Source organism: Panicum virgatum, chromosome 8K, assembly GCF_016808335.1.
Source record: "Panicum virgatum strain AP13 chromosome 8K, P.virgatum_v5, whole genome shotgun sequence".
In the NCBI taxonomy this organism is placed as follows: domain Eukaryota; kingdom Viridiplantae; phylum Streptophyta; class Magnoliopsida; order Poales; family Poaceae; genus Panicum; species Panicum virgatum.
In genome coordinates this window covers 12,381,095-12,404,030 of record NC_053143.1, presented here as the reverse complement: position 1 = coordinate 12,404,030, position 22,936 = coordinate 12,381,095, and the positions used below count along the sequence as shown (strand labels likewise).

General features: G+C 42.3%; 2 protein-coding genes across 3 annotated transcripts; one reads left to right on the top strand and one right to left on the bottom strand.

Annotated features, from left to right (window-relative positions):
* Positions 1 to 3,064: 3,064 nt before the first annotated feature.
* Positions 3,065 to 18,319, top strand: LOC120645452 (glutathione S-transferase zeta class-like). The gene is made up of 12 exons (XM_039922235.1): positions 3,065 to 3,399; positions 9,075 to 9,154; positions 9,247 to 9,347; positions 15,087 to 15,192; positions 15,317 to 15,373; positions 15,499 to 15,584; positions 15,686 to 15,757; positions 16,345 to 16,398; positions 16,505 to 16,577; positions 16,671 to 16,735; positions 17,642 to 17,701; positions 18,054 to 18,319. Exons 1-12 carry the CDS (start codon positions 3,065 to 3,067, stop codon positions 18,153 to 18,155), a joined length of 1,191 nt encoding a protein of 396 aa, XP_039778169.1. The 3' UTR covers positions 18,156 to 18,319.
* A 414-nt stretch (positions 18,320 to 18,733) lies between these two features.
* LOC120643957 (probable apyrase 3) lies at positions 18,734 to 21,828 on the bottom strand. Of its 2 annotated transcripts, none has more exons than XM_039920477.1 (9): positions 21,371 to 21,824; positions 21,148 to 21,276; positions 20,725 to 20,781; positions 20,523 to 20,615; positions 20,081 to 20,286; positions 19,910 to 20,001; positions 19,588 to 19,802; positions 19,305 to 19,494; positions 18,734 to 19,023 (listed from the first exon to the last, which is right to left on the bottom strand). In XM_039920477.1, the coding sequence occupies exons 1-9, from the start codon at positions 21,644 to 21,646 to the stop codon at positions 18,893 to 18,895; spliced, it is 1,389 nt and encodes a 462-aa protein (XP_039776411.1). In that variant the 5' UTR covers positions 21,647 to 21,824; the 3' UTR covers positions 18,734 to 18,892. The 2 variants fall into 2 exon arrangements, 1 of the variants encoding a protein (XP_039776411.1); XR_005663250.1 differs by having other exon boundaries at positions 18,878 to 19,023; positions 19,305 to 19,477; positions 21,371 to 21,828.
* Between the last annotated feature and the right edge of the window lie 1,108 nt (positions 21,829 to 22,936).

Genomic DNA, 22,936 nt, shown 5'->3' with positions numbered 1-22,936 from the left:
AGTCTAACTTAAGTTTTAATCTAGCCGAAAATCTTATAATAGTAAAAGATTATCTTTGTTCCTTGCATATGATCCTCAACCTGAAAAGAGCACATTATCAAAAATGTCAAATACATGATCCTCAGCCTGAGGAGAGGCAAGGAGAGGCAGGAGAGGAGAGGGAGAGCGCAGTGATAGGCTGATAGCTATTTAGTGCACAGTATTAAATAAGAAGGCAAATATAATATCATTTTTCAGATTCTAGACCAACATTGTAGTGATAAGCTGATAGCTGAGTTGTATCTTGTATGAGATAGCAGTGTGACTTAGGTACTCATTGTGGTTTCAACACTTCATTAATAATATACACTGCAATGTGATTTTGATATTTTTTATGTTCTACTTAGAACAATATGCTTATGGGAAAAGTTTCACAATTTTTTTGATGTGTTTTACCATTTATTATGAACTAAATAATTTTTCTGTGGAATTTAGAAAAGGGTATGTGTATATATATTTCTTCTAATAAGAAACAAAAGATGTGGTTCGTGCCCACCTTTTGTTGGCTCAAAGGTCTCAGGTTCGAGTCTTGCAAGAAGCACTTGTTTTTTTTTTTTTTTTGCTCGGCCACTTGGTGCTTTGACGGGCTTCATTGGGCCAACGGGGGGCATTAGCACCTGGTGGCCCGCAGCTGGCAGCAGCATGCCGCGCGCAAGCAACTGGCCGGCCTGGCTACTGCTGTGCTCGCTAGTTTTTTTTTTGAGATTGTGCTCGCCCACGCTGTGGTTCGAGGAAGCAGCCCATGTATTGGGCTCTGTACCTAGCTTATCTATTAACATAAGTTTAAGCCCATTGACGCATTGGGACATGACATTTTTCTATTTTTTAAAAAACTAATTAAGACACCCTTGTGAAGTAACTTGCAAAATAATTTTCTTATATACACCCAATACTTGATGGTAACGTAAAACAAAGAGTTTTTTATAGTGTTTGAAAATTTTTTATGACGAATTGGCAATACAAATTTGTCATAGATTTGTGACATTTGTTGGTTATCCATTATGACACAATAAAATTCATCAAGATATGGACCTTGATTCATTTGTGACGATTTGCAGTTCGTGTTAGCGACGAGCACCTCATTTTCGTCACTAAACTATAGTGATCAATACAAAATGTCACAAATCAAACTGCCATAGCGACGAATAGCTCTGCTGTCATGCGATATACGTCACAAAAAGTGAATTGAATACCCTTTTCTATGACATGCGACGAGCATACATGCGATGGCCATAAGATGGTGCCACCACTATATCTTTTGTGACGTATATCGCATGACAGTAGAGCTATTGATGTCAAGGGAAAACAAGATAGCGACGAGCATACAAAACAATCAATAATTGTGTCATCGTGCCCCATGGCATGGCCATGGCCTAGTTGAATTGCATTGGCTGGGGCACGGTCATGGATTGGTTGGTAGGTCCGTATGCTATCTTCTTGCTTTGAGCCATCATTTTAATTCCATCTATCAGAATCAACCTGTTTTGATCCCCATTAGCCGTGTCCTAAGGCGTGGTCTTGGTTGGGTGTGTAAGTCTGACTAATTTTTGTATTCGGCATGGACTCTTTGATTATATTCTATTTTTTTAATTTTCTAATTCCAAAATTAGATTTTTTTAATCATATTTGATATAGATTCTTTGAGTCAGTTTAGACCGTTATATTTTCATAAAATCCAACAGTGTAAATCCATCTTTTTTTATTATATCAAACATTATATAGAATTTAATTTGTACAACCATAATAAACATGTCAAGTTAGAGATGACCTGATAACGTACAAGTGCTTAATATGCTGTCAAAAGCTTAAATCAATTATTCAAGAATATTAATGACTTCAAATGAAAAAAAAAAATCAAAACTACAAAGTTGTAGATCTCGTTGAGAGCTATAATTTTCATATAAAAATCATCTCTATCCAAGTTTGTGTGAAAAAGATTTGATTTTTCTAAGGTCGAACCTTGTCGCGCCAGTGGGATGGTGTGACAAACTTGACACGTGGAATATGCGCTGGCAGGCCTCTTCCGAGCGCTCCGAAGCGAGTCAACATGGCACACCTTGTCACACCAATGCATGTGGCGCGACCAAAAGAGTTAGATCTGCAAATATTTATGGCGGGTTATTTTTAAAATAAAATTAAAAAATAAGTTAAAAATAAAAAAATATTCCTTCAGTAATATGCTGCTTCCAAGTATGAAAATAGTGTTGTTCAAAAAACAAACTTCACCATCTGATTCTTTCTTTCCAAACTTTTGTTTCCTGATATTAATTTCCTTTTGGATTGTAGTTGAAGACAGTTCTTTCCCACCTGGATGAATACCTTAATAGATTTCACAATGTTTTGGGAGCTAGGAATCAGCAATAAATCCAGACCTTGACAGTTTTAACAAGGTCTTTCCAATGAGTTTTGATCAATAAGTGCCACCACTATGTCTTCTATGACCATAAACCAATTTTTGTTTTCCCTTGACATCAATAACATAAATATAGTGAAACTCTGTCAGTATGTAAAAGAAAGCAATATAGTTCACAAGGTGAAGAATTCTACCCCAATGTACCCATTCAATTGCCCAATGCTCTTGTCATCTGATTGTTGTTTTCTCAGGTTAGTGGATATGCCAATAGGACAGCTAGCATCCAAGATGGTGTAAATTAGTTTTATCTCCAGCAGGAACATGATGAAGAAAGCAGTATAGCATGTTTTTTGGCATTGGTTGACTTTCTACATTTCATCTGCAATATTGTAACAGTTGTGCCTGAGGGAGTTATGTTATTTTTCTTCTTATGATTATGTGTTATGACCGGCCAAGTGTACGAGAGAAGGAGAAGGGCGCGTGGCTAGGGAGTTTGGCGTACAGACGCGACAGATGCTCCTCGCCGGTTAGCAGATAGATCGTGTATTAGGTGGTTCCTCAAGAGTCCTATTTATATGCTAAGATATTGTGTAAACAGTCAAGTTGGAGACTAATATATCTCGTGGCTTCTGCCCTGCGTACTCACCTCGCTCTCGCCTTGCATCCTCCTCGATGCCGGCATCAGGACGGCATCGAGCCAGCGCTGCCGCCGGGATCCTTCTCCCCAGCCTCCGACCTCTCATAGCTACAACTTGCGTGGTGTTAGTGCTCCTGACAATCTGGACCTCCAACACCCCTTCCGTCCATGCTTCCGCCGCCGCCACCACCACCGCCACCGCTCCGTCCACCGCCGCACCGCCCATCCCCGACCTTCCAGCCACCACACCAACCGCAGCATCAACTAATCCAGTTGCTGTGCTCGACACCCTGACATCGGCGATCTACGGTCTGCAGCGCCAGATGTCTGACTTCGCCTCGTTCGACATGACCAGTGTTGCCCAGCACTGGTACTATATGTTGGAGCGTGATCCAAGCTATGCCGGCGGCATTTCGTGGTCAACATTCAAGACATTATGCTAGCAGCGCTTTGGTCCATTGTTGGGCACTAACCATCTTGCTGCCATTGCTCGTCTTCCATATCCTGGGTCAGTGGAACTCTACCAGGAAGCTTTCCAGGCGTGCATGGCACACGCCGACCTACTCTCACCCCTACAGCAAGTTCAGCTGTTCAGGGGGGGCGTGCCCGAGCCATTGCGCACTGATGTGGAGCTCCAAGCTCCCATGGACCTTCAAAAGGCCATGTCCCTGGCTAGAGCATTTGAACGCCGCGCCGCGACACCAGCCGTTCCGGCCTCGTTGTGTTACCACAAGGCGGTCTCGACACGACCAGCACTTCCTGCACCAGCAACAACCACACCGCTGACAACTGCAACTCCACCTGCTGGCAACATTGCAACAGCTCCACCTCCTCCACGGCTATTGCGTCGTCTCAGCCCAAGCGAGATGGCTGAACGACGCCACCAAGGACTTTGCTATAATTGTGATGAACAATATACTCATGGACATAAATGCCCACGACTGTTTTACTTAGAGGTGATTGATTCTGATGATGACAATGTGGAGGATCCTGACAACGACCAACAACCTGCAGAGCAGCCTCCACTGATCTCGCTTCATGCCATCACAGGAATTTAGAAAAATGATACTATGAAAGTACATATCACCATTGGCAGGTTTGAGCTCACGGCTTTGCTTGATTCAGGGCCCAGCACCAATTTTTATAAGCAGGGCAGCAACACAAAAAGTCGGTTTACACTTCAATGATAGCCCAGCTGCTAGTGTCACTGTTGCCAATGGTGACTGCGTGGCATGCTGGGGTTTATCTCGCAATGTCGCCACGTGCATTGGTGAAGAATTCTTTGAGATTGACTGCTATGCCATTCCCCTCGACTGCTATGACATGGTACTTGGCATCTCCTTTCTCAGAACATTGGGTCCAATTTTATGGGACTTCGATGATCTTTGCATGGCATTCACACGCAACGACCACCATGTTCTATGGAAAGGCATTGGCTCTTAGCGTTGGGACATTCAGTCTACTAGCCATCTGCACACCATGCGGACTGAGGCTACTCCACTCCTTGATGATCTACTTGATGAATTCCAAGATGTGTTTGAGCCACCAGCAGGGTTACCTCCGCCTAGAGACTGTGATCATCATATACATCTGCTGCCAAACACTACCCCTGTGGCTGTCCGCCCATACAGGTACCCCCATCTCCAAAAAGATGAGCTCGAGAATCAGTGCACAACTATGTTGGAACAAGGAATAATTCATCCTAGTACTTCGCCATTCTCTGCTCCGGTGCTTTTAGTCAAGAAACAAGATGGCACATGGCGTTTCTGCGTGGATTACAGGGCTCTAAACCAGCAAACAGTCAAAGATAAGTTTCTAATCCCCATTGTGGAAGAGTTGATTGATGAACTACATGGGGCAAAATTCTTCACCAAATTGGATTTAAGAGCTAGTTACCATCAAGTGAGAGTACACCCTGATGACATTGCCAAAACGGCATTTCGAACTCATCATGGCCACTTTGAGTTCCTGGTAATGCCTTTCGGTCTCACTAACGCACCAGCCATGTTCCAAAGCCTTATGAATTCAGTGTTACAGCAGTTCCTCCGCAAGTGTGTGCTCATATTTTTTGATGACATCTTAATCTATAGCAGTTCTTGGACTGAACACCTGTAGCACTTGAGAGCTGTTCTCTCTGTCCTTCGTTCTCATAAGTTGCAAGTCAAGCGTTCCAAATGCTCTTTTGGAACCACTTCAGTGCATTATCTCGGTCATGAGATTTCAGCCTCTGGGGTGGCAATGGACATGGACAAAGTTCAGGCAATTCAGTCATGGCCTCAACCCAATTCTGCCCAAGCATTGTGTGGTTTCCTAGGCCTTGCCGGCTATTATCGATGCTTCATCAAAAACTACGGTTTGCTGGCAGCTCCACTCACAAAGCTCCTCAAGAAAGACAGCTTTCAGTGGTCGGATGCAGTAGATTCTTCTTTTCAGTCCCTCAAACTTGCTCTGTCCACTGCACCAGTCCTGCATCTCCCAAAGTTTTCTCAACCTTTCATAGTTGATTGCGATGCTTTAGGCACAGGATTTGGGGCTGTTCTTCACCAAGGAGAAGGGCCACTGGCCTTTTTCAGCAGACCGTTTGCAGCTCGTCACTTGAATCTTGCAGCTTATGAACGCGAACTAATAGGCCTTGTACAAGCTATCCGTCATTGGCGCCCCTATCTTTGGGGCCGGCAGTTCATAGTTCACATTATCATTATGCTCTGAAATTCATGCTCGACCAACGCCTCTCAACGGTGCCTTAACATCAGTGGGTAAGCAAATTGTTTGGGTTTGACTTCTCCGTCGAATACAAGCTAGGATGGCTCAATACAGTTGCCGATGCTCTCTCTCAACGTGAACAACATAAACACCAGTTGTCCACCTTGTCTTCACCATCATTTCAGCTGCTGGATGACATCCGCCATGAAATTAACAACAATGAGGATCTTCAACACCTAAGAGACACTGTCTCCATGAGCCGTGGCGAACCTTGGCGAACTGAGCACGGTTTGATCCTGAAAGGCAATAGAATTTACATCCCTCCACAGTCAACCACTCTACAAGATATCCTGCAAATGTCACACACGGCTGCTCATGAAGGGATCCAGAAAACCTTGCAGTGCCTTCGTCGTGACTTCATCATTGACTCTGATCGTGCCATTGTACGTGACTTTGTTCGCTCCTGCTCCACCTATCAACGTAACAAAACAGAAGCTCTTCACCCGGCTGGTTTGCTCCAACCACTCGCAGTTCCCGACCAGATTTGGTCAGATATGTCACTTGATTTCATTGAAGGACTTCTGAAAGTGAACAGGAAGAGTGTTATTATTACAGTGGTTGACAGATTTTCCAAGTTTGCTCACTTCATACCGCTTGCTCATCCCTACACTGCTGCTTTAGTCGCCAGGGCATTCTTCAATGATATTGTGCGCCTCCATGGATTTCCTCAGTCCAAAGTCAGTGATCGTGACCCAGTTTTTACAGGACATGTGTAGCGGGATCTATTCAAAAGAGCAGGTGTTAAGCTTTGCATGAGTACATCATTTCATCCACAAATGAATGGCCAATCCGAAGCAGTGAACAAAACAATCGCAATGTATTTGCGTTGCATTACTGGTGATCGACTGAGGGTTTGGTTGGACTGGTTGCCATGGGCAGAATACGTCTACAACATAGCTTACCACTCTTCTTTGCGTACAACTCCGTTCCATGTGGTCTACGGGCGCCATCCTCCATCACTGGTTTCATACAGTCCAGCATCAGCAAGCACAACAACGATGGACACACTTCTCCAAGAACGTGACTCGTTCATAGCCGATGTCAAAGAACGACTTCTTCAAGCTCAGGAACATGCCAAGCGCCACTATGATGTCCACCATCGACCACTGCAGTTCAACGTCAATGACTGTGTATGGCTTCGCTTGCTGAATCGACATACAAGAACTTTGGAGCCTGGCACATGAGGAAAACTCGGTCCCAAGTATGCTGGACTGTTCCAAGTCACTGAACGGATTGGTGAAGTTGCATATTGTCTCCGCTTGCCTCCAGGTGCCAGAATTCATGATGTTTTCCATGTGGGCATGCTCAAACCCTTCCATGGCACGCCACCAGCAACTACTCTAGTGCTACCTCCTCTCCAGCATGGCCGGCCACTCCAACAGCTAGAGAAAGTGATCAAGTCGCAGCTTCGTCGAGGCATTTGGCACGTCCTTGTCCACTGGTCTAGTTTCCCTACATCAGAAGCAACGTGGGAGCCTGTTCCTAACTTCAAAGCTGCATACCCCGAGTTCCAACTTGAGGACGAGCTGTTTCCGGAGGTCAGGAGAGATGTTATGACCAGCCAAGTGTACAAGAGAAGGAGAAGGGCGCATGGCTAGGGAGTTCGGCATACATACGCGATGGACATTCCTCGCCGGTTAGCAGATAGATCGTGTATTAGGTGGTTCCTCAAGAGTCCTATTTGTATACTAAGATATTGTATGCTCTGATACCACTTGATGGGGACGTGGGTTCCCAATCTTCCTTCAGGTTCTGAATAACTATCATTGTGTTCGGAGAGCGACACACCGATCCGGCTTCAGATCAACAAGATCTGACCCTGCAATCTTAGCACCACAACTCCTCTGATTATCAACCATGTCACAACCCGGTTGACCTCGCCACGAAGGCTAATCCCTGCAAGCGCAATGAAGAACACAAGCAAAAACTCAAAAGAACGCAGCTCAATTGAAGTGACTCTGCAGATGAATAATTAATCTCATAAGTTGGGGTCGCACAAACCGATCTAGCGACGACTTTTCTTGACAGAATAACTTAAGCAAAACCCAAACCCTAATGGAGCGTAGGCTGCTATTTATGAAGACTCTAGGGTCATGCAAGACCCCTTGGACGCACCCCTAATGGGCTTCAACACGATACAAGGCCCAAAGACCGAAAGACGACGTCGCAGCGCCGGATCAGATTCTGGACGTCAATTTGTTGGGATGATTCCTGTCGAATCCGGATGAATTTGGGCCTGCAACTTGTTCCATTGAAAGCGTCTTGAAATTATCTTTCCAACATATAAAGAATGTTCAAATCTGACTCCGTATGCAACCTGGGCGTCCGTTTTAGTGCGGGATGTTCCTGGAGTCCAAAACTGAAACGAAGTTGAATCGGTTTGGGCCTCCACCTTGGTTGGGGCGCCCTTGCTAGTCTTCTAAGGTGGTGGCCAAGGTGGAGGATGTCTTGGGCCATCCCGAAGGTGTTGTCCATATTCTTGAGGCATGCTCCTACTTGGGCCGGGGTCCCAAGGGTGAAGAAGCAATGTTGGGCTGCCGAACCAAATGTTGGACTTTGATAACTTTGAAGACAATTGTACCTTCAATCAAATAGAGACATGTACATATGGAACCAAGTGAGTTATACCAAAAGTTACTATGCAAATGTCGAAACGAGCTCATCAAGTAATCAATGGTCTTATCCGAAGGTGTCATGTCCTCATCAGATCTCGTGGCTTCTGCCCTGAGTACACTCCTCGCTCTCGCCTTGCATCCTCCTTGACGCTGAGGTCAGGACGGCGTCGAGGCAGCGCCGCTGCCGGGATCCTTCCCCCCGGCCTCCGATCTCTCATAGCTACAGCTTGCGTGGTGTTAGTACTCCTGACATTATGAAACATGTGTATATGATGCATGGACTACTGCAGGAACAATTTCCAAGATTTGTAAAAAAGAAACATGTTTTCAGAGAACCAAGGAACAGTGTTGACGTTGAGGCTGTCCTCAACAAATACAAGCAGACAATTCAATCATGTAGTAAAAATTCCCAAGACACAGGCGTCAATGGGGCACTTTTATTAGCCGTCATTGGTGGTAAGATTTCTGAAGGCATAAACTTCAGCGATGGAATCCTTAGAAACTCTTGCAGGTTTCCCATTCTTTCATTATTCTCTTTGTTATAATGACTAGGAACTAAATCTGCTAAATATTCCTGTTTGGCAGTTGTTCCCTGCCGCTTTAACTTATTTAATCACCTTACTAAATTATGTTGCTCATGATGATTTGATCGTTGCTGGGGCTGCAGGGCGCACAAGCTATTCTACTACCTCATGGGACTATGGCGGGCTAGCGGACACACATGGTTTAGGAGAATCTATTACACAGGTAGATATTCTAAACGCCAGAATACATTGGCATGACATTTCACGAATTTCTTTGGGGCTCAGTTCTAAAATCGCTATTCTAATTGGGCGCAGGGCACTATCCGGTGTGGAGCGAGCAGAACCCGGTGCAGTTTATTGGGCCGTTAGCAGACACACAGGTTGTCAGGGTGCTGCATCAGATGCTGGCTGACAAGGTACACACAAGAGATCCATTAGATGCTGGCTGACAAGGTACACACAAGAGATCCAACAGAATTGTTATCACGGATCGCATCATGCGAGTCAATGTTTCAGAAGGGCCAGTTGGAGCCAGGCCGAGTAAATTGGTCATTGATGTGTCGAGGAGGGAAACATATAGATGGATTGGCATTGGACTCCCTAGAGAATCAGTCCGAACTCCGAAGTATAACTATAAGATTGTTGAAGTGCCCATTCCCTATCCTGGAGTCCAATTACTCTGCAGCGGAGAGTCATGCCATCGTTGTGTGCCTGTTTATTTACTTAATCCTTCAGAAGCAAAATAAAGGTGCCCTAAGCTCTAGAAGTTGGATGCTTTACCGCTGTTGCAGATGTCTTCACCGTACAACAATATACGTGTTCAATGCATGACATGGGGGTAATAAGAAAGTAAGTTTCAAGTTTATTGATTGATTCATACTTTTGTGTCATGTGTTGCTGTAATCATGTTGGCCTCCTGATCTGGTTGGAGAAGCGATGCTGCCCCTGGGTTGATGCACCAGGAGGTCACCGGCATAGATGAATCGTTCCATAAGTTAGATCCTTCCCCCCTTCTCCCATTTAATATCCTTGCCTTTTTGTGATGATTGTTTTTATCCTTTGAGAATTTTTACTAAACAAGATCTTGATGTGAGAAAGTGGGCAATTTTATCCAAATTTATAGGTCATATTTTATATTTTACTAACTAATCATTTTTCCTTTTTTTAGTGGGCAATTTTATCCCAATCTCACCAGAAGACATATCACATGCTTACAGGAAAGAATTAGAATAATGTTAATCGAGTAATATGCTACATCCTTTTAAGAAGATGTGTGCTCAAAGAAAGTTTGGATTGTGTAATTGTCTGATTGTTCCACACCTGAAGTTAGTATTTTATTTTTTAGGAAGCACTTTATAACTTTAGGATAACTACTCACGTCTGATGAGCCTGTAGAAGCACAAGCTGTTTTACTTGAATCAAATGATGTGCCCACGGCTATGTGCAGAGATAGGAAAGTTAAATATTTGCAAGTTAGCTTTAAGATTCTTCATCAAATAATATATTCTGAAAGTAAGTTCCTACTATAAGCTTGCAGTATTTATTTGTGTGATTGTTGATCTTGCTGAATGACTAAATATAAATGAGGCTTTGGCGTTCTGGCCCCTTTTTGAAGTGAAATGGTGATTTTGCCCTATTTTTTGAACTTTGCGAATTTACCCCTGCTTTTTGAAAACGAAGGTAGGATTGGCCTCTATTCCATGAAAAACAGTTAACGGTGTTAAAATTGCTTTGAAAAGATCAATTTGCCCTTGTGGATTTACCCCTACTATTATTTGAATTTGGTGGTTTTACCCCTGTTTTGAATAGAATAACATTTTGACAGGTCTGAAATGAACTTTCTCTAGCAAATTCAAACTAGATTTTTTGTTCAATTTGTTCAACATCAGCATGTTTGCACCGAGACACTTCCAATTTGGTCAGCATCCAAAACAAGTTTTTGGTCATTGAGCAACTATGAATGCCATGTTTTTTTATTGATCAGTTACCTGGCTATCACAGTAACATCTTATTGATTAGTACTGATGTGCTAAGGTCCTAGGGAAGAACACAAGCTATTTGGAGCGTTATTCAGTTCGTTTGTAACGAATAGAACGCAATGCATTATTGAAAAAGCAGCCGTGTTCATAGCGGTATCATGTTTCGAACATAATTTTATACTTATACATTCTATTATACACTATCTTATACATACCATTTACCTATTTTTATAGTTATATACTATTTCCATGTTTCGAATATTTTGTCTATTTTCGCGACAATTGAGACCTCGCTACTTGTTTTCACCATATATAGTTTCTCAAAAATACTTGTTGCAACTAAAATTTAGTGTGATTATTTTTTTTCGCAACATTATTCTTTAGACACGTTCGATGCCGCACGTGCATCCTACATCCTACTAGTGAAATCAATGAGCCAAGACATGTGCGGAGAATAAACGAGAAAAGAAACTTGCTCACTGTGCTCCTGGGCTGATTTAGTGAGAGGCAGGGTTTACAAAACCATTCGGAACTGGTCGGGTTTGACCGGTTACCGGTCAAACCGGTCCGGTCTGGTTCCGGTTTGGGCCGGTACCAAATCGGCCCAAATTCAAAATTCAAATTTGAATTCAAAAAAATGAAAAATTCCCAAAAAATTCCTAAAAATACTTCAAGGTGCGACGAATCTAATGGTGTCAAAGTTTCTCAAAAATTCGTTCGTTTATCATACTTTTCGGGCATTTAAAGTTAAACCAAAAAAGAAAAGAAAAAAAATGAGACGGCTCATTAAGACCCACTTGGTAAACCGGTCAAACCGGCCAGTATACCGTTCCAAACCGGTTACACATGCGATTTTAAATTTGGATTTGAATTCAAACCGGTCAAATCGGCCGGTAAACCGGTCTAACCGGCCGATATACTGGTACGAACTGGTTGAACTGAGTTTTTTGAATTCAAATTCGAATTTGACTGGTACCGACCGGTTTCCGGCCAAACCGGACCGGTATACCGGTACCGGACCCCGGTGGTTTGGCCGGTCCAGTCGGTAAATGAAACCCTGGTGAGAGGTGGGCCGACTCCTAGCACCCCACGTGGGCTGCTGCCGGGCCTAGGGTAAGGCACGAGGCGCTTTTTTCATTTTTATATATAAAAAAACAAAATTTCAAAAATATATGTCGAATAGGGAAATTTTCAAAAATGGGTGCCTGTCGCCCTGTCGCCCATCCAGTTGGCGACAGGACCTAAATGTAAAAAAATTACATTTAGGTCCTGGCGCCTAGGGCGCATTAAACAGTGAATTTGTAAAATCAATATAAAATTGTAGAAAAATAAAACAAATACAAACTCAACTGTTCTGGATTCTATGAAACAAGATCTACAACTTTTGTTACATAAAGTTTTTCATTTGATCAATGTATCTTGCTCTATTTTAAATACTAGTTTAATGCACTTTTATTTAAATCTCAAGATCCATCCTTTGGATGCATGTCATCTTTGGCCAGAGTGTTGCATATGGTTAGCATAGGCTTGTACAAAATTGGTAGGCCCAAAAAACATTTCTAGAATAAGTTCTTAAATTAGATCTTACAATATGTCTAGTTTAAATGAGTTATTTATCCATGCTACTATACTGAGTATTAGAAGCCATAACTTCTACAGTACCATTATTTTATTTCCTAAGAGCTATAAAAAAAAGTTTGATAAATTTTAGATAAGCACAACTAGACCAAATGAATTATTTCAGATTTTTCTAGGTACAAGAACTATTTTTTTGATTTAGATACATTGATCAAATGAAAAACTTTATGTAACAAAAGTTGTAGATATTATTTCATAGAATCTAGAACAGTTGAGTTTGTATTTTTATGATTTTTCTATGATTTTATATCAATTTTACAAGTTCACTATTTAATGCGCCCTAGGCGCCAGGACCTAAATGTAATTTTTTTATATTTAGGTCCTGTCGCCAACCGGGAGCGACAGGCACCCATTTTTTGAAAATTTCCCTATTCGGCATATATTTTTGAAATTTTATTTTTTTAAAATATAAAAATAAAAAAGGCAGGCACGAGCTTGCTCCTTTTGGGCCCGCCTCGGTGCTGCTCCTGCGCCACAGCCCCTCTGCCACACCTGGCACCTCTCTGGGCCGCGACGCGAAGCCCGTCGCCGCATGGGCTGGTGATGGCCACGTTCCTCGACGGGCTGCTCGCCCCGCACGACTGCACGAGCGCTGGGGGGCGCAGTGATCCGCCGACCACCGTCGCCGGCAGATGTCGAACAAGCGAAGCTGCTCGCCGATCTTCCACGTGTCGCCGCGCGTGCACTGCACACCATGGAGCCACACGTGCTCGCGGAACGAAAAGAACACGCGCACACTGCACACCGTGGCGCCACACATGCTCGCGGAACGAAAAGAACCAGAGAAGAAGCAAGAAAAGGTAATGCCAAGAATAAGCCCGAAAATTGAAACACAAAATAGTCACTCAAATCACAATGAAACTAAATAAAACTTGAACCATGAATGCGCAAACTCAAAAATTAATATCCAAAAATAAGTTTGTGAAAAGATCGAATATAACTCCTGAATCGAAAATCGCATGAAAAATATCCGAAAATAGTGGAAAAAGAAAAACGCCGGAGCACAAGATTGAACACGAATTCGATATTTCGATTACTCCATGAGATCTGGTCTGAATGGGCCCGTGGGGCGTGGCTTTTTTCCTGTACTTTTTAAATAAAACTTCTTTCAGGGAGGCTTTTCTTTGTGGTTCTTTCTAGATCAGCTAGACTTTTTGTGAGTTAAGGTTTCTAAACCTTGAAGTTCAATGAACAACCGATCACCCGACATCTTTATAGAGTTAGGGAAGTTTTTAGACCAACAGTTATTCAATGGCTAGACAGGATCTTGTAATTTTCCTTGCTTTTCTTTCCCTTTTGTAAGTTTTCCTAACTGTGTTTTTTGTACATATAAGTTTTGAAATGGAGTGCCGTAGGGATCTCCCCACAATTTTAGTTTAAAAAAAAGTTAAGGTTTCTAAAAGCTCTAGCCGATTTAGACAGGGCAGATTTTAGTCCGTCTTTTATGATCTTAACCTGTATCTCCTTAGATTTTACTAGCTTTAAGAATTGTAACTAATACTCCTCCATTCTAAAATATTAGTTGTCTTGCTTTTCTACGTTCCTAAATTTTGCTATGCATCTAAATATATATTATATCTAGTTACATAGTAAATATTATAAATCTAAAAGATCCAAATGATCTGCATTTTAGAACGGAGGGGGAGTATCACTTTATTAGAGCAACTCAAGCGGACTCCCTCTTTTAAAAAATTTGTCATTTTGGTAATAGGAGTTGCTTCAGCACATTACCAATTTCGTCGTCACTACCTAAATTTTTTTAGTGATCACCAAAACTTACGTCCTTCTTTCTTAAATGTAGGGGATTTCTCCCCCAACCCTATATTTTGAGTAGTCTGCTACAACACTAGCTACCATAAATGTAAAAATTATTATTGGTGATGAAGATAAAAAAATATATAGGGTAAGAGACATAAGTAATCTGCTTGAGATGCTCTAAACAAACCCCTATCCCAAATCTAGAGGGCTCAGCTAAAAAATAAAATCCACCAGACTCTACTAGACCCTCTATTTTGAGGAGGTCTCCCAAACCGCTCCTCCACCCTATAATTCTAGGGGGTCTACAGGGAGCCCTCTGCTATAAATTGGAATTGAGTGCTATTTCTCGAGTTGATGCAAATTTAGAAACCTCTACAAAGTAGAGACAACTCTCATTTGATATTTAGATATTTAGAGTATCTGATTTAGAGGCTATTGCTGGAGTTGCTGTTAATGCTAACAAAATTATCACATTCACGCTGCTCGGACTGCCTCGACGGCGACCGGTCACCTGTGCTCCTGCGTGATTCCCTTCCATGAGAGCCGAATTGTTCTCAAACCCCAGTGGGCGGCAATTTGTCCTACTCCTTGCTGGCGACCTCCAAAACCAAGAACACAAAATCCGTTGACCACTATCGACAGACACCGCCGCCGGTCGCCTCGATCACCTAATGGCGTCCGGCTGTTCATCCAACGCACCACAGGTACGCACCTTGCTGGCACCTTTTGACAGCGGATTACGGCCGCCGGCCTCTTCTCTGATCCGATTATTCCAATCAGGCGATCGCCGGAGCAGGGGCCGTGCCGGAGGCGCCGGTGAAGCTGAAGCTCTACTCCTGGCGAAGCTCGTGCTCGCAGCGCGTCCGCATCGCCCTCAACCTCAAAGGTATCCCACCATTCCGCATGACTCTGTCAGACCTGCAACCTGCATGAGCACCAGCTTCAGAAGTGTGAGCTGAACATGAACATTCTGATTGCTGAAACACAATCTGACGGGCTGGGCACGCTAGGACTGGAGTACGAGTATAAGCCGGTGAATCTCCTCGCAAACGAGCAGTCAGACTCAGGTACTTCCACTTTGGGATACAGAAGTTCAGAGGTCCTTCTGAAACTAGTGTGTCCTTCAGATAATCCAGGTGCATAAATGTTCATCCGAAACTGTCAACTGTTCTTTGTACTTCTTTGGATGCAGAATTTGAGAGGTTGAACCCAATAAAGTATGTTCCGGCACTGGTGGACGACGACACGGTCATCGCAGATTCCTTTGCAATCTTAATGGTAAGTAAGGCACCAGATATGCAGGTGCAGAATTTGAGAAAGCAGTTTTTGAGTTGCCAATTGCCATGGTCATGAAGTTTATATTGCTTTTGGTGTACTAGTACCTTGAGGATGTGTACCCCCAGCATCCTCTGCTACCGCAAGATCCCCAAAAGAGGGCCCTGAATATCCAGGTTCGTTCTTCTTTTTGCGCCAACACAACCATTTCTTTTTTTAAAAAATAAAACCAACACAACAATTTCTCCGTGTACTCTTTCACTGGAATAGCATAACTGAGTTTATGGGGAAAAATCATTTCAACATATCATCTGAAGAATATTTTTTTACCAAAATAATGTTCGGCTGAAGACACACCTAACTCCAGAGATGTGCAATCAAACAAAAAAAAACATGCACAGCACCTGAGATCGGGTTTAGAGTTAATAAAGATTCGGCAAGCAGTAGACAATCTAGACATCAAGTTTCTAAGCAGACGAGAGATATGATGGATTGACGTTGTGTGAAGACATTGCAGAGTTGGAGTAGGAACGAAGAAGAAGATTGAAATCTAGTCTTCTAACTTTCTTTCTTTGTTCTATAGCTTTTTTTCTTGTATTTATGAAACCTCTCATTTGTCGTTTAGAGTCTAAGAACTTTGATAACGCTTGGGCTACAAGACGGATATAGAGGCCGGTTTAATCCCTTATCTGAAAAACCATACTGACATCAGGGGCATTTTATTGCCCATCTTAGTTAAATGGTCATGGTTTCTGAATTGCAGATTGCAAGCATAGTCGGTTCAAGCATTCAACCGCTCCAAAACTATCCTGTTCTTGTGAGTTCCTTCGCAGAACCTATTCTTTCTATTTGCAATAGATGCACTCTTTATTGCTCCTTTCTTTGTAACAAAATGTATGTTTTCTTCTGTATCTTGATTGCAGAATTTCATAGAGGAGAAGTTGGACTCAAATGAGGCAATTAAGTGGACCCAGCATCACATCAATAGGGGCTTCACAGTTTCGGTACTCTCTCATCACATCAAACATAAATTGTGATATCTTAAATCTTATTTCGTTAGTTTTAAATTCTCTATTTATGATGTATTTTCAGCTCTTGAGAAGCTGTTGAAAGGATGCAATACTACATATGCCACAGGAAATGAAATCCAGCTGGTTTGTACCTCATTTCAAATTTAATTGTAAATTTTTGTTTAATAAGGTATAAATTTAATGATATGGAAACATGGATTGATGTTGAAAACCCGACATATGCTTATGTTCTCCAACAAAAATCTCTAGCTGAGCACATGAGCAGCACCAAACTACCAAACCAAAGTTCCTACAATGAAGCACCTCTCGAGTTTGATGCTACAAAACTTAGCTCACAATATTTGTGGCAGTTCACTCTGTTTTATCTGAGATAGCTATATTTACTTAAGGGAAAATTTCAATTTCCATCCTCGAACTAGCACAATAGTTCGATTTTCAACCTTCAACTGTAAAATCGGATAACGGAGGCTATCCAACTATCGAAACTGGATAAATTTGGTCCTTTGGATGGCTTCAAAGGTGATTTTATATTTTTTTAAAATATAAAAAATTCTGGTTAGTTCTAGAAAAATCTAAAATAATTAATTTTAAATTAAAATTTTGAAAATGGTACAAAAAATTCTAAAATTGTAACCTATGTGTTGGTGCTCTATTTGAATTTTATTCATTAAAAATAATAGGCATAAGTACAATAAATAAATACTAAGAACATAAAAAAATTGGATTCAAATAACTTACAAGTAGAGTGCTAATCGATTGGTCATATTTTTAGTAAAAAGTTGTCACCTATTTTGTATTTTTCTGATATAAAATAATTTACTTATATGTTTTCTAGTTCAAACTTGAACATTTTTATTTTTTATAAAATAAAAAACCACCTTTGAAACCACTCAAGGGGCTACATTTTCCCGATTTTAAAAGTTGAATGACCCTTGTTATCCGGTTATTCTGCAGTTGAAGGTTGAAAATCAAACTTTTGTGATAGTTTGAGAGTGTAAACTGGTTTTTTCCCTTTATTTAACGATACAGGCAGATGTATTTCTTGAACCCCAGATATATGGTGGTATCAAGCGCTTTGGAATTGATATGGTAAGTACCAATGTGCATGCGAGTTACATCTTTATTTTTTTATTTACAACCTCAACACGGGATGAACAGAATTACAGGCTTACTGCTTGCAAAGCACAATGTTACGGTGGTTAAACGGAACAATACCTTCTTTATTCTGTTTCCTTAAATCAAACATAGAGAACTTCTCATGTGTATGGTTGATGTATGGTCAGCCGCCCGCTACTAGAGGGGGGTTGCTGACCGGTACTAGTGTTTTTTTTTTTCTAGCAGTGGGTTGTAATCTTGCAGTTGAATCAGAATTTGGAATACGTTCTCCAAACAGCTTTCCGTTTCGATTTAACTATAAAAAGGGTCATTTTCTGCCTTGCAGTCAAATTACCCTGTCCTGGCAAGGCTCCATGAAGCCTATATGGAACATCCTGCATTCCTAGCTGCATTGCCGGAGAGTCAACCAGATGCGCCTTCCTCCTGAGCAGGTGTGGAAAACCTATTGGCTATTTGGAGCCGTTTCTTCCAGTGCTATGTATCATGGATCTAAATAGCAGAAATAGTGTCAATAACTATACTTCCTGCAAATTTTAAGTTGACTTGTAACTAATGGTTATCTATTTATGTATGAGAGACAACAAGGAAAACTACCAGGTGATATGTATATATGAATATATGGAAAAGGAAGTGCGTGTTGCAATTATGCTTGTTTATTACCATTTTCCATATAAACTTTTGTGACCCTATCAGATCTAAAGTCCTGCAAAATCCATATCTGCACTACAGTGCCATGCTTGGCACATCATATTTTACTCCAGAGAAACTTTTAATTTAAGTTACAAATAATACTATTCTCTACTATTGAACCGAATGCTGAAATTTACCACAATATGAGAATGCCATGCTGACTGAATTATTGTAATAATTTAGTCGTTTCTGTTCAAAAATAAATTTAGTCAATTTGGAATAATTGTCAACAGGAGTTCCATACTGAAACTGTTTGTACACCAAAGTTAAATAACATTTAAATCAAAATATTCAATATTTGAACGAAGTTCTTTGAAAAATTATAGCCAAGCCATTGTGCATAAATTATTTGAAAGTAAGAAGTTATTGGATATGAATGCTAACCCCATAGCGTGATACATATCAATAATCACAAACCACAACTAAAGTGCCACGTACTGATATACACTTATTAACAACCAGAAACTATATCATTTAATTATTTCCGATCTGCTTTTTGGGTGACAGGGCTTCAATAGCAGTTCCCAGAGGCCATGCTGCTTCAATGTAGTACTCGCCATGCTTCACCTTAGATACAAATGTGATCTTCTTTGCTGGGTGCAGGCCTGCAGCACAGCATAGAACCATGTGTCATCTTGAACTTTACATTGTTAAGGACAACAGTAATATTAATCAGCAGAGCCAACACTCTCATGGTGCAACTGGTTAGCTGAACACGCCAAAGAAGCGGTTTGCTGAGCCAGCCTGGGTTCGAGTCACGGCACAATCTTCTTAAGATGAAAATCAGAGGGGACATCTCTCCCCCTGGTCTAGTTTTTTTTTAATATTAATCGGCAGAGAAATTTCTTTGCATGTACGTTAATTGATGATAATGCTAGCTACTCACCGAAGCCATCAACAAGAAGTGTGTGCTGGTAAGTAAGATCCAGGCACAAGTATGGCACATTGGCGTCTTCAATCTTCGGGAACACAACTTTTACTTTCTTAACACCCAATCGGCAAGCCTTCCTTGCAGCGGTTCTGAATGCGGCGGGAGCGGCCTTTGCACTTGGGGCATTGCTGTCGATGAATCCAACCTCGAAGAGAGAAGAGATTCAGTTCTCGTAGCATATGCGTGGTTGCAAGAATTTAAGGTACAAATAGGTTGAGACATTGGTCGTCATTCCTACATGTGAGGCAAGATAGTGGAAGCTCGAAGCGACGTAGAGGTTATTTCGCCCTGCTCCGCCTCCTCCATTCCACACACCATCGAAGGTGCAGTTCTTTGTCTTGCATGGCGCGTTTAGGTTCAGTGCCTTGGTTATCTCTTTCCTGCACTTGTCATAATCTGCGCCGTTTGGTGAAGCAGTTGCATCATATTGCTCCCCATTGTAGGTGTATGTACCTTCACTTTTTTTTTTTGCAGAAAGCAACTAGTTATGGTTGGCACTGTTATTTGACAAGAAAATATTCAAGCACATTTAAAAAATGAAAAGTTGGCAACATAAGTACCACTAAATCCACGCAGAATGCAGGAACTGAATGGCCCATTCTTTGCCTTCAAAATCTCTGCACGTGCAGCGAAAGCACCAAAGCGCAAGAAACTGCAACAGGAAGTGTGTTTGGCTGATCATTTTTAGTGCTAATAAGCAGACATTACCAAGCTAATACAATATATTCGACCTGTGAACATAGACATTGTAATCTTTTCCTTTAAGATACTCTTTTGTAACATAGGGATCTTCTCCATAAGGTACAGCAGGGTCACTTGCAGCAGCACATGCAGATATAGCATAGGCCATTTGCACTGATCCACCACCCAAATCAATAACACCTACCGTCTGCGAGTAGTCTCCTCCCAATCTATCCAACAGATAGTTCAGCGCAACCTACATCTCATGGCATCCAGAATAGTGTTGTTATAATGAAAGAGTACTTGCTTGAGCATATGAGGTATACAAGAAAAGTTAAACATGAGTATATTGGAAACCATTTCTACTTGCCGTTTTCAGCTACCGTATACCTCCTAAGATTTCTAGTACCGGTCGGTAATGATGAACGATGTCCGTCCCTTAGAAATTTAGAACAAGTGTCAAAAAAAATAATTTCCATAGTAGTATCATACCCATAAGTAGTGTCCTTCTTGAGATCCCTCTAGAACGTTGATCCAGTCGGGGTTGTACTGAAATTTGCTTTTTGTGTGAACAAGATCCCTAACCTGTATTGAAAATCAACAACGAGTGATTTTTGAGACCTGTCCAATTCATGCATGACATAAATGACACGTCATGCCAAATCAAAACTTGAGAGTAGCATATGTAACTTACCGCTTCAAGAATTTCCTCTGCCTTCTCTTCTCCAATAAGTCTCAGTCCAGCAGTTGCCTGCAAGTTTGATCGATCAGTAAGATAAAAACAATAATTTAAATTTTTAGATGTTGCATAGTAGAAATTCAGACCAATTTACTTCCTAAGGCTACTTTTCTTTACTAACACTAAATATGCAACCAAATATATTGTGTGTTTTTGTGCCAAATCACTTAACATCCTGCCATCCTGGGGGCGCCAATAAACAGGAGCATACAAACCTAGCTGACGTCCAAGAGTCACTACAAGATATGCTATCTTTCCTGACAATTTTGTTTTTTTAACCTTTTATGACCGATAGTTTGGTAGCAAAATTTAGTGTTAGTAAACAAACTCAGTAAAAAAGTGTGCACACTCTTATGGTAGCAAACTTTGTTTGCTTACTCCTAGCTTAAGAGGGGTTGTTTTCATAAGACGTGAAGGGACGACGCTTTTGGCCTTGTCAAGAAGAGGTAGTATGGAGTTGGCAGCCTCTTGAGGTCGTCCGGCATACGAGCTCAGGCCGGGCTTCACCTGAACCAACAACCAACAACAATGAGCAATCAGAAGTGTGCCACAAACACATGGCGAAGAATCACATACCATGTTCTTATATAATCGTACGCACCTTGGCGAAGAGCTCGATGTCGTCGCCGATCCCGACGAGGTCCATCCGCCTGTCGAACCTGAAGACGTGCAGCCGGCTCCCCGTGCTGCCGGCGTCGAAGATGACGGCGTACCTCCCGGGCCCAGCCGGCGCGTTCTTCCCGGCCGCTGGCTCCTCGGCGACGCCGACCTTCCGGCCAAGCGCGGCAGGGTCTGCTTGGGCCACGATGGCGTCGTACGACGAGGACAGCTGCAGGAGGAGAAGCAACACAGCTGCCGTGCCGACGACACGAGCCATTGCTGCTAGCTCGCCGTGCTCTGCTTAGTGCTCGGAGAAGCCTGTGCCTTACGTAGGAGGAGGTGACTGGACACTAGCTAGAACTAGCTAGAGACTGGAGTGCTGGGTGCCTTTTAAAGAGTGGAGGGGGAGAGTTAGTTATTCACATGAGCACACGCACTTCGAATTTGGAGAATAAGGTGCTAAATCTAAAAGTAGTACACGAATGGTTCAGCGGTATTTTTATATGACGACAATGTTCAGCGTGAAACGCGTTGATTCGATTGGTATATATTCCATGAACGAAAGTTAAGTCCAACTTCTGATAGCGCGTTTTCTAAGTATCGAAATTAAAGAATCATAGGTCGGTCTTCCAATTCATGACCATACGACTTGCATCTAGCCAATCTTCAGCTAATTAGGCCATGTTTGGTTTCTCTTAAGTCACCTACTTATAAGCTGAAAAGTGAAATAAGTGACTTATTTTGCCAAACAACACTAACTTATTAAGTCATGAGACTTATAAGTCATAAGTTGGTACACCTTTACTTAAAACTTATAAGTCACTCTCTTTTTCACTTTTTTTGCATGGGACCCACACTTGAAGTCATAAGGGAAGGATACGAGGTGGGGTAAAGCAAAGTCTTTAATGAACTTATAAGTCACCTACAACCAAACGGGCACGAGTCACTAGTTTTTAGTCACCTAACTTACAAGTCATCTGACTTATGAAAACTAAACAGGGCCTTCGTTTGGATGCGGAAATCTAGCTAAGGTCATGTTTGGATCAAGTGAGCATCTCGGAGAGCCTAACTAAATCTTCTAGGGTCGGTAAAATAGGAAAAAACATCAGTGGCGATCCAACAATGTCGGGTATCAATATTAGGGATAACCCAAGAATAAATGGCCATGTGTTCCGATTAGCTCGGGACACTAGTGCGCCACATATATTCTGTCCGACCCTTGAGGGGCGGCATTGCCTCGCCCAACCCCTCGAAGGAGAGTTCCACCTAGTCTGACCCCCGTGAGGGGTTCTGATTCGCCCAACTCTTGTTGGGGAATGCAGCCGTGCGCCCCAACCTTGCTAGGGGAGCAGCCCCACGCCCGACCTCTGAAAGGGGCCCACAGCATCCCGCGCCATCCGCTGATCAAGGAGGGAGCAGATGACCGGGCGATGGGACGTGCACTGACGCAGCTACAGTGGAGCAGATGACCGGGCGAAGAGAACACCTTCTACGGTGTGATAGACCATAGGGTAAGGGCATGCCCTGCCTGTACGAGAGGTCTCAACGTATCTCGCTCCGCAGATCG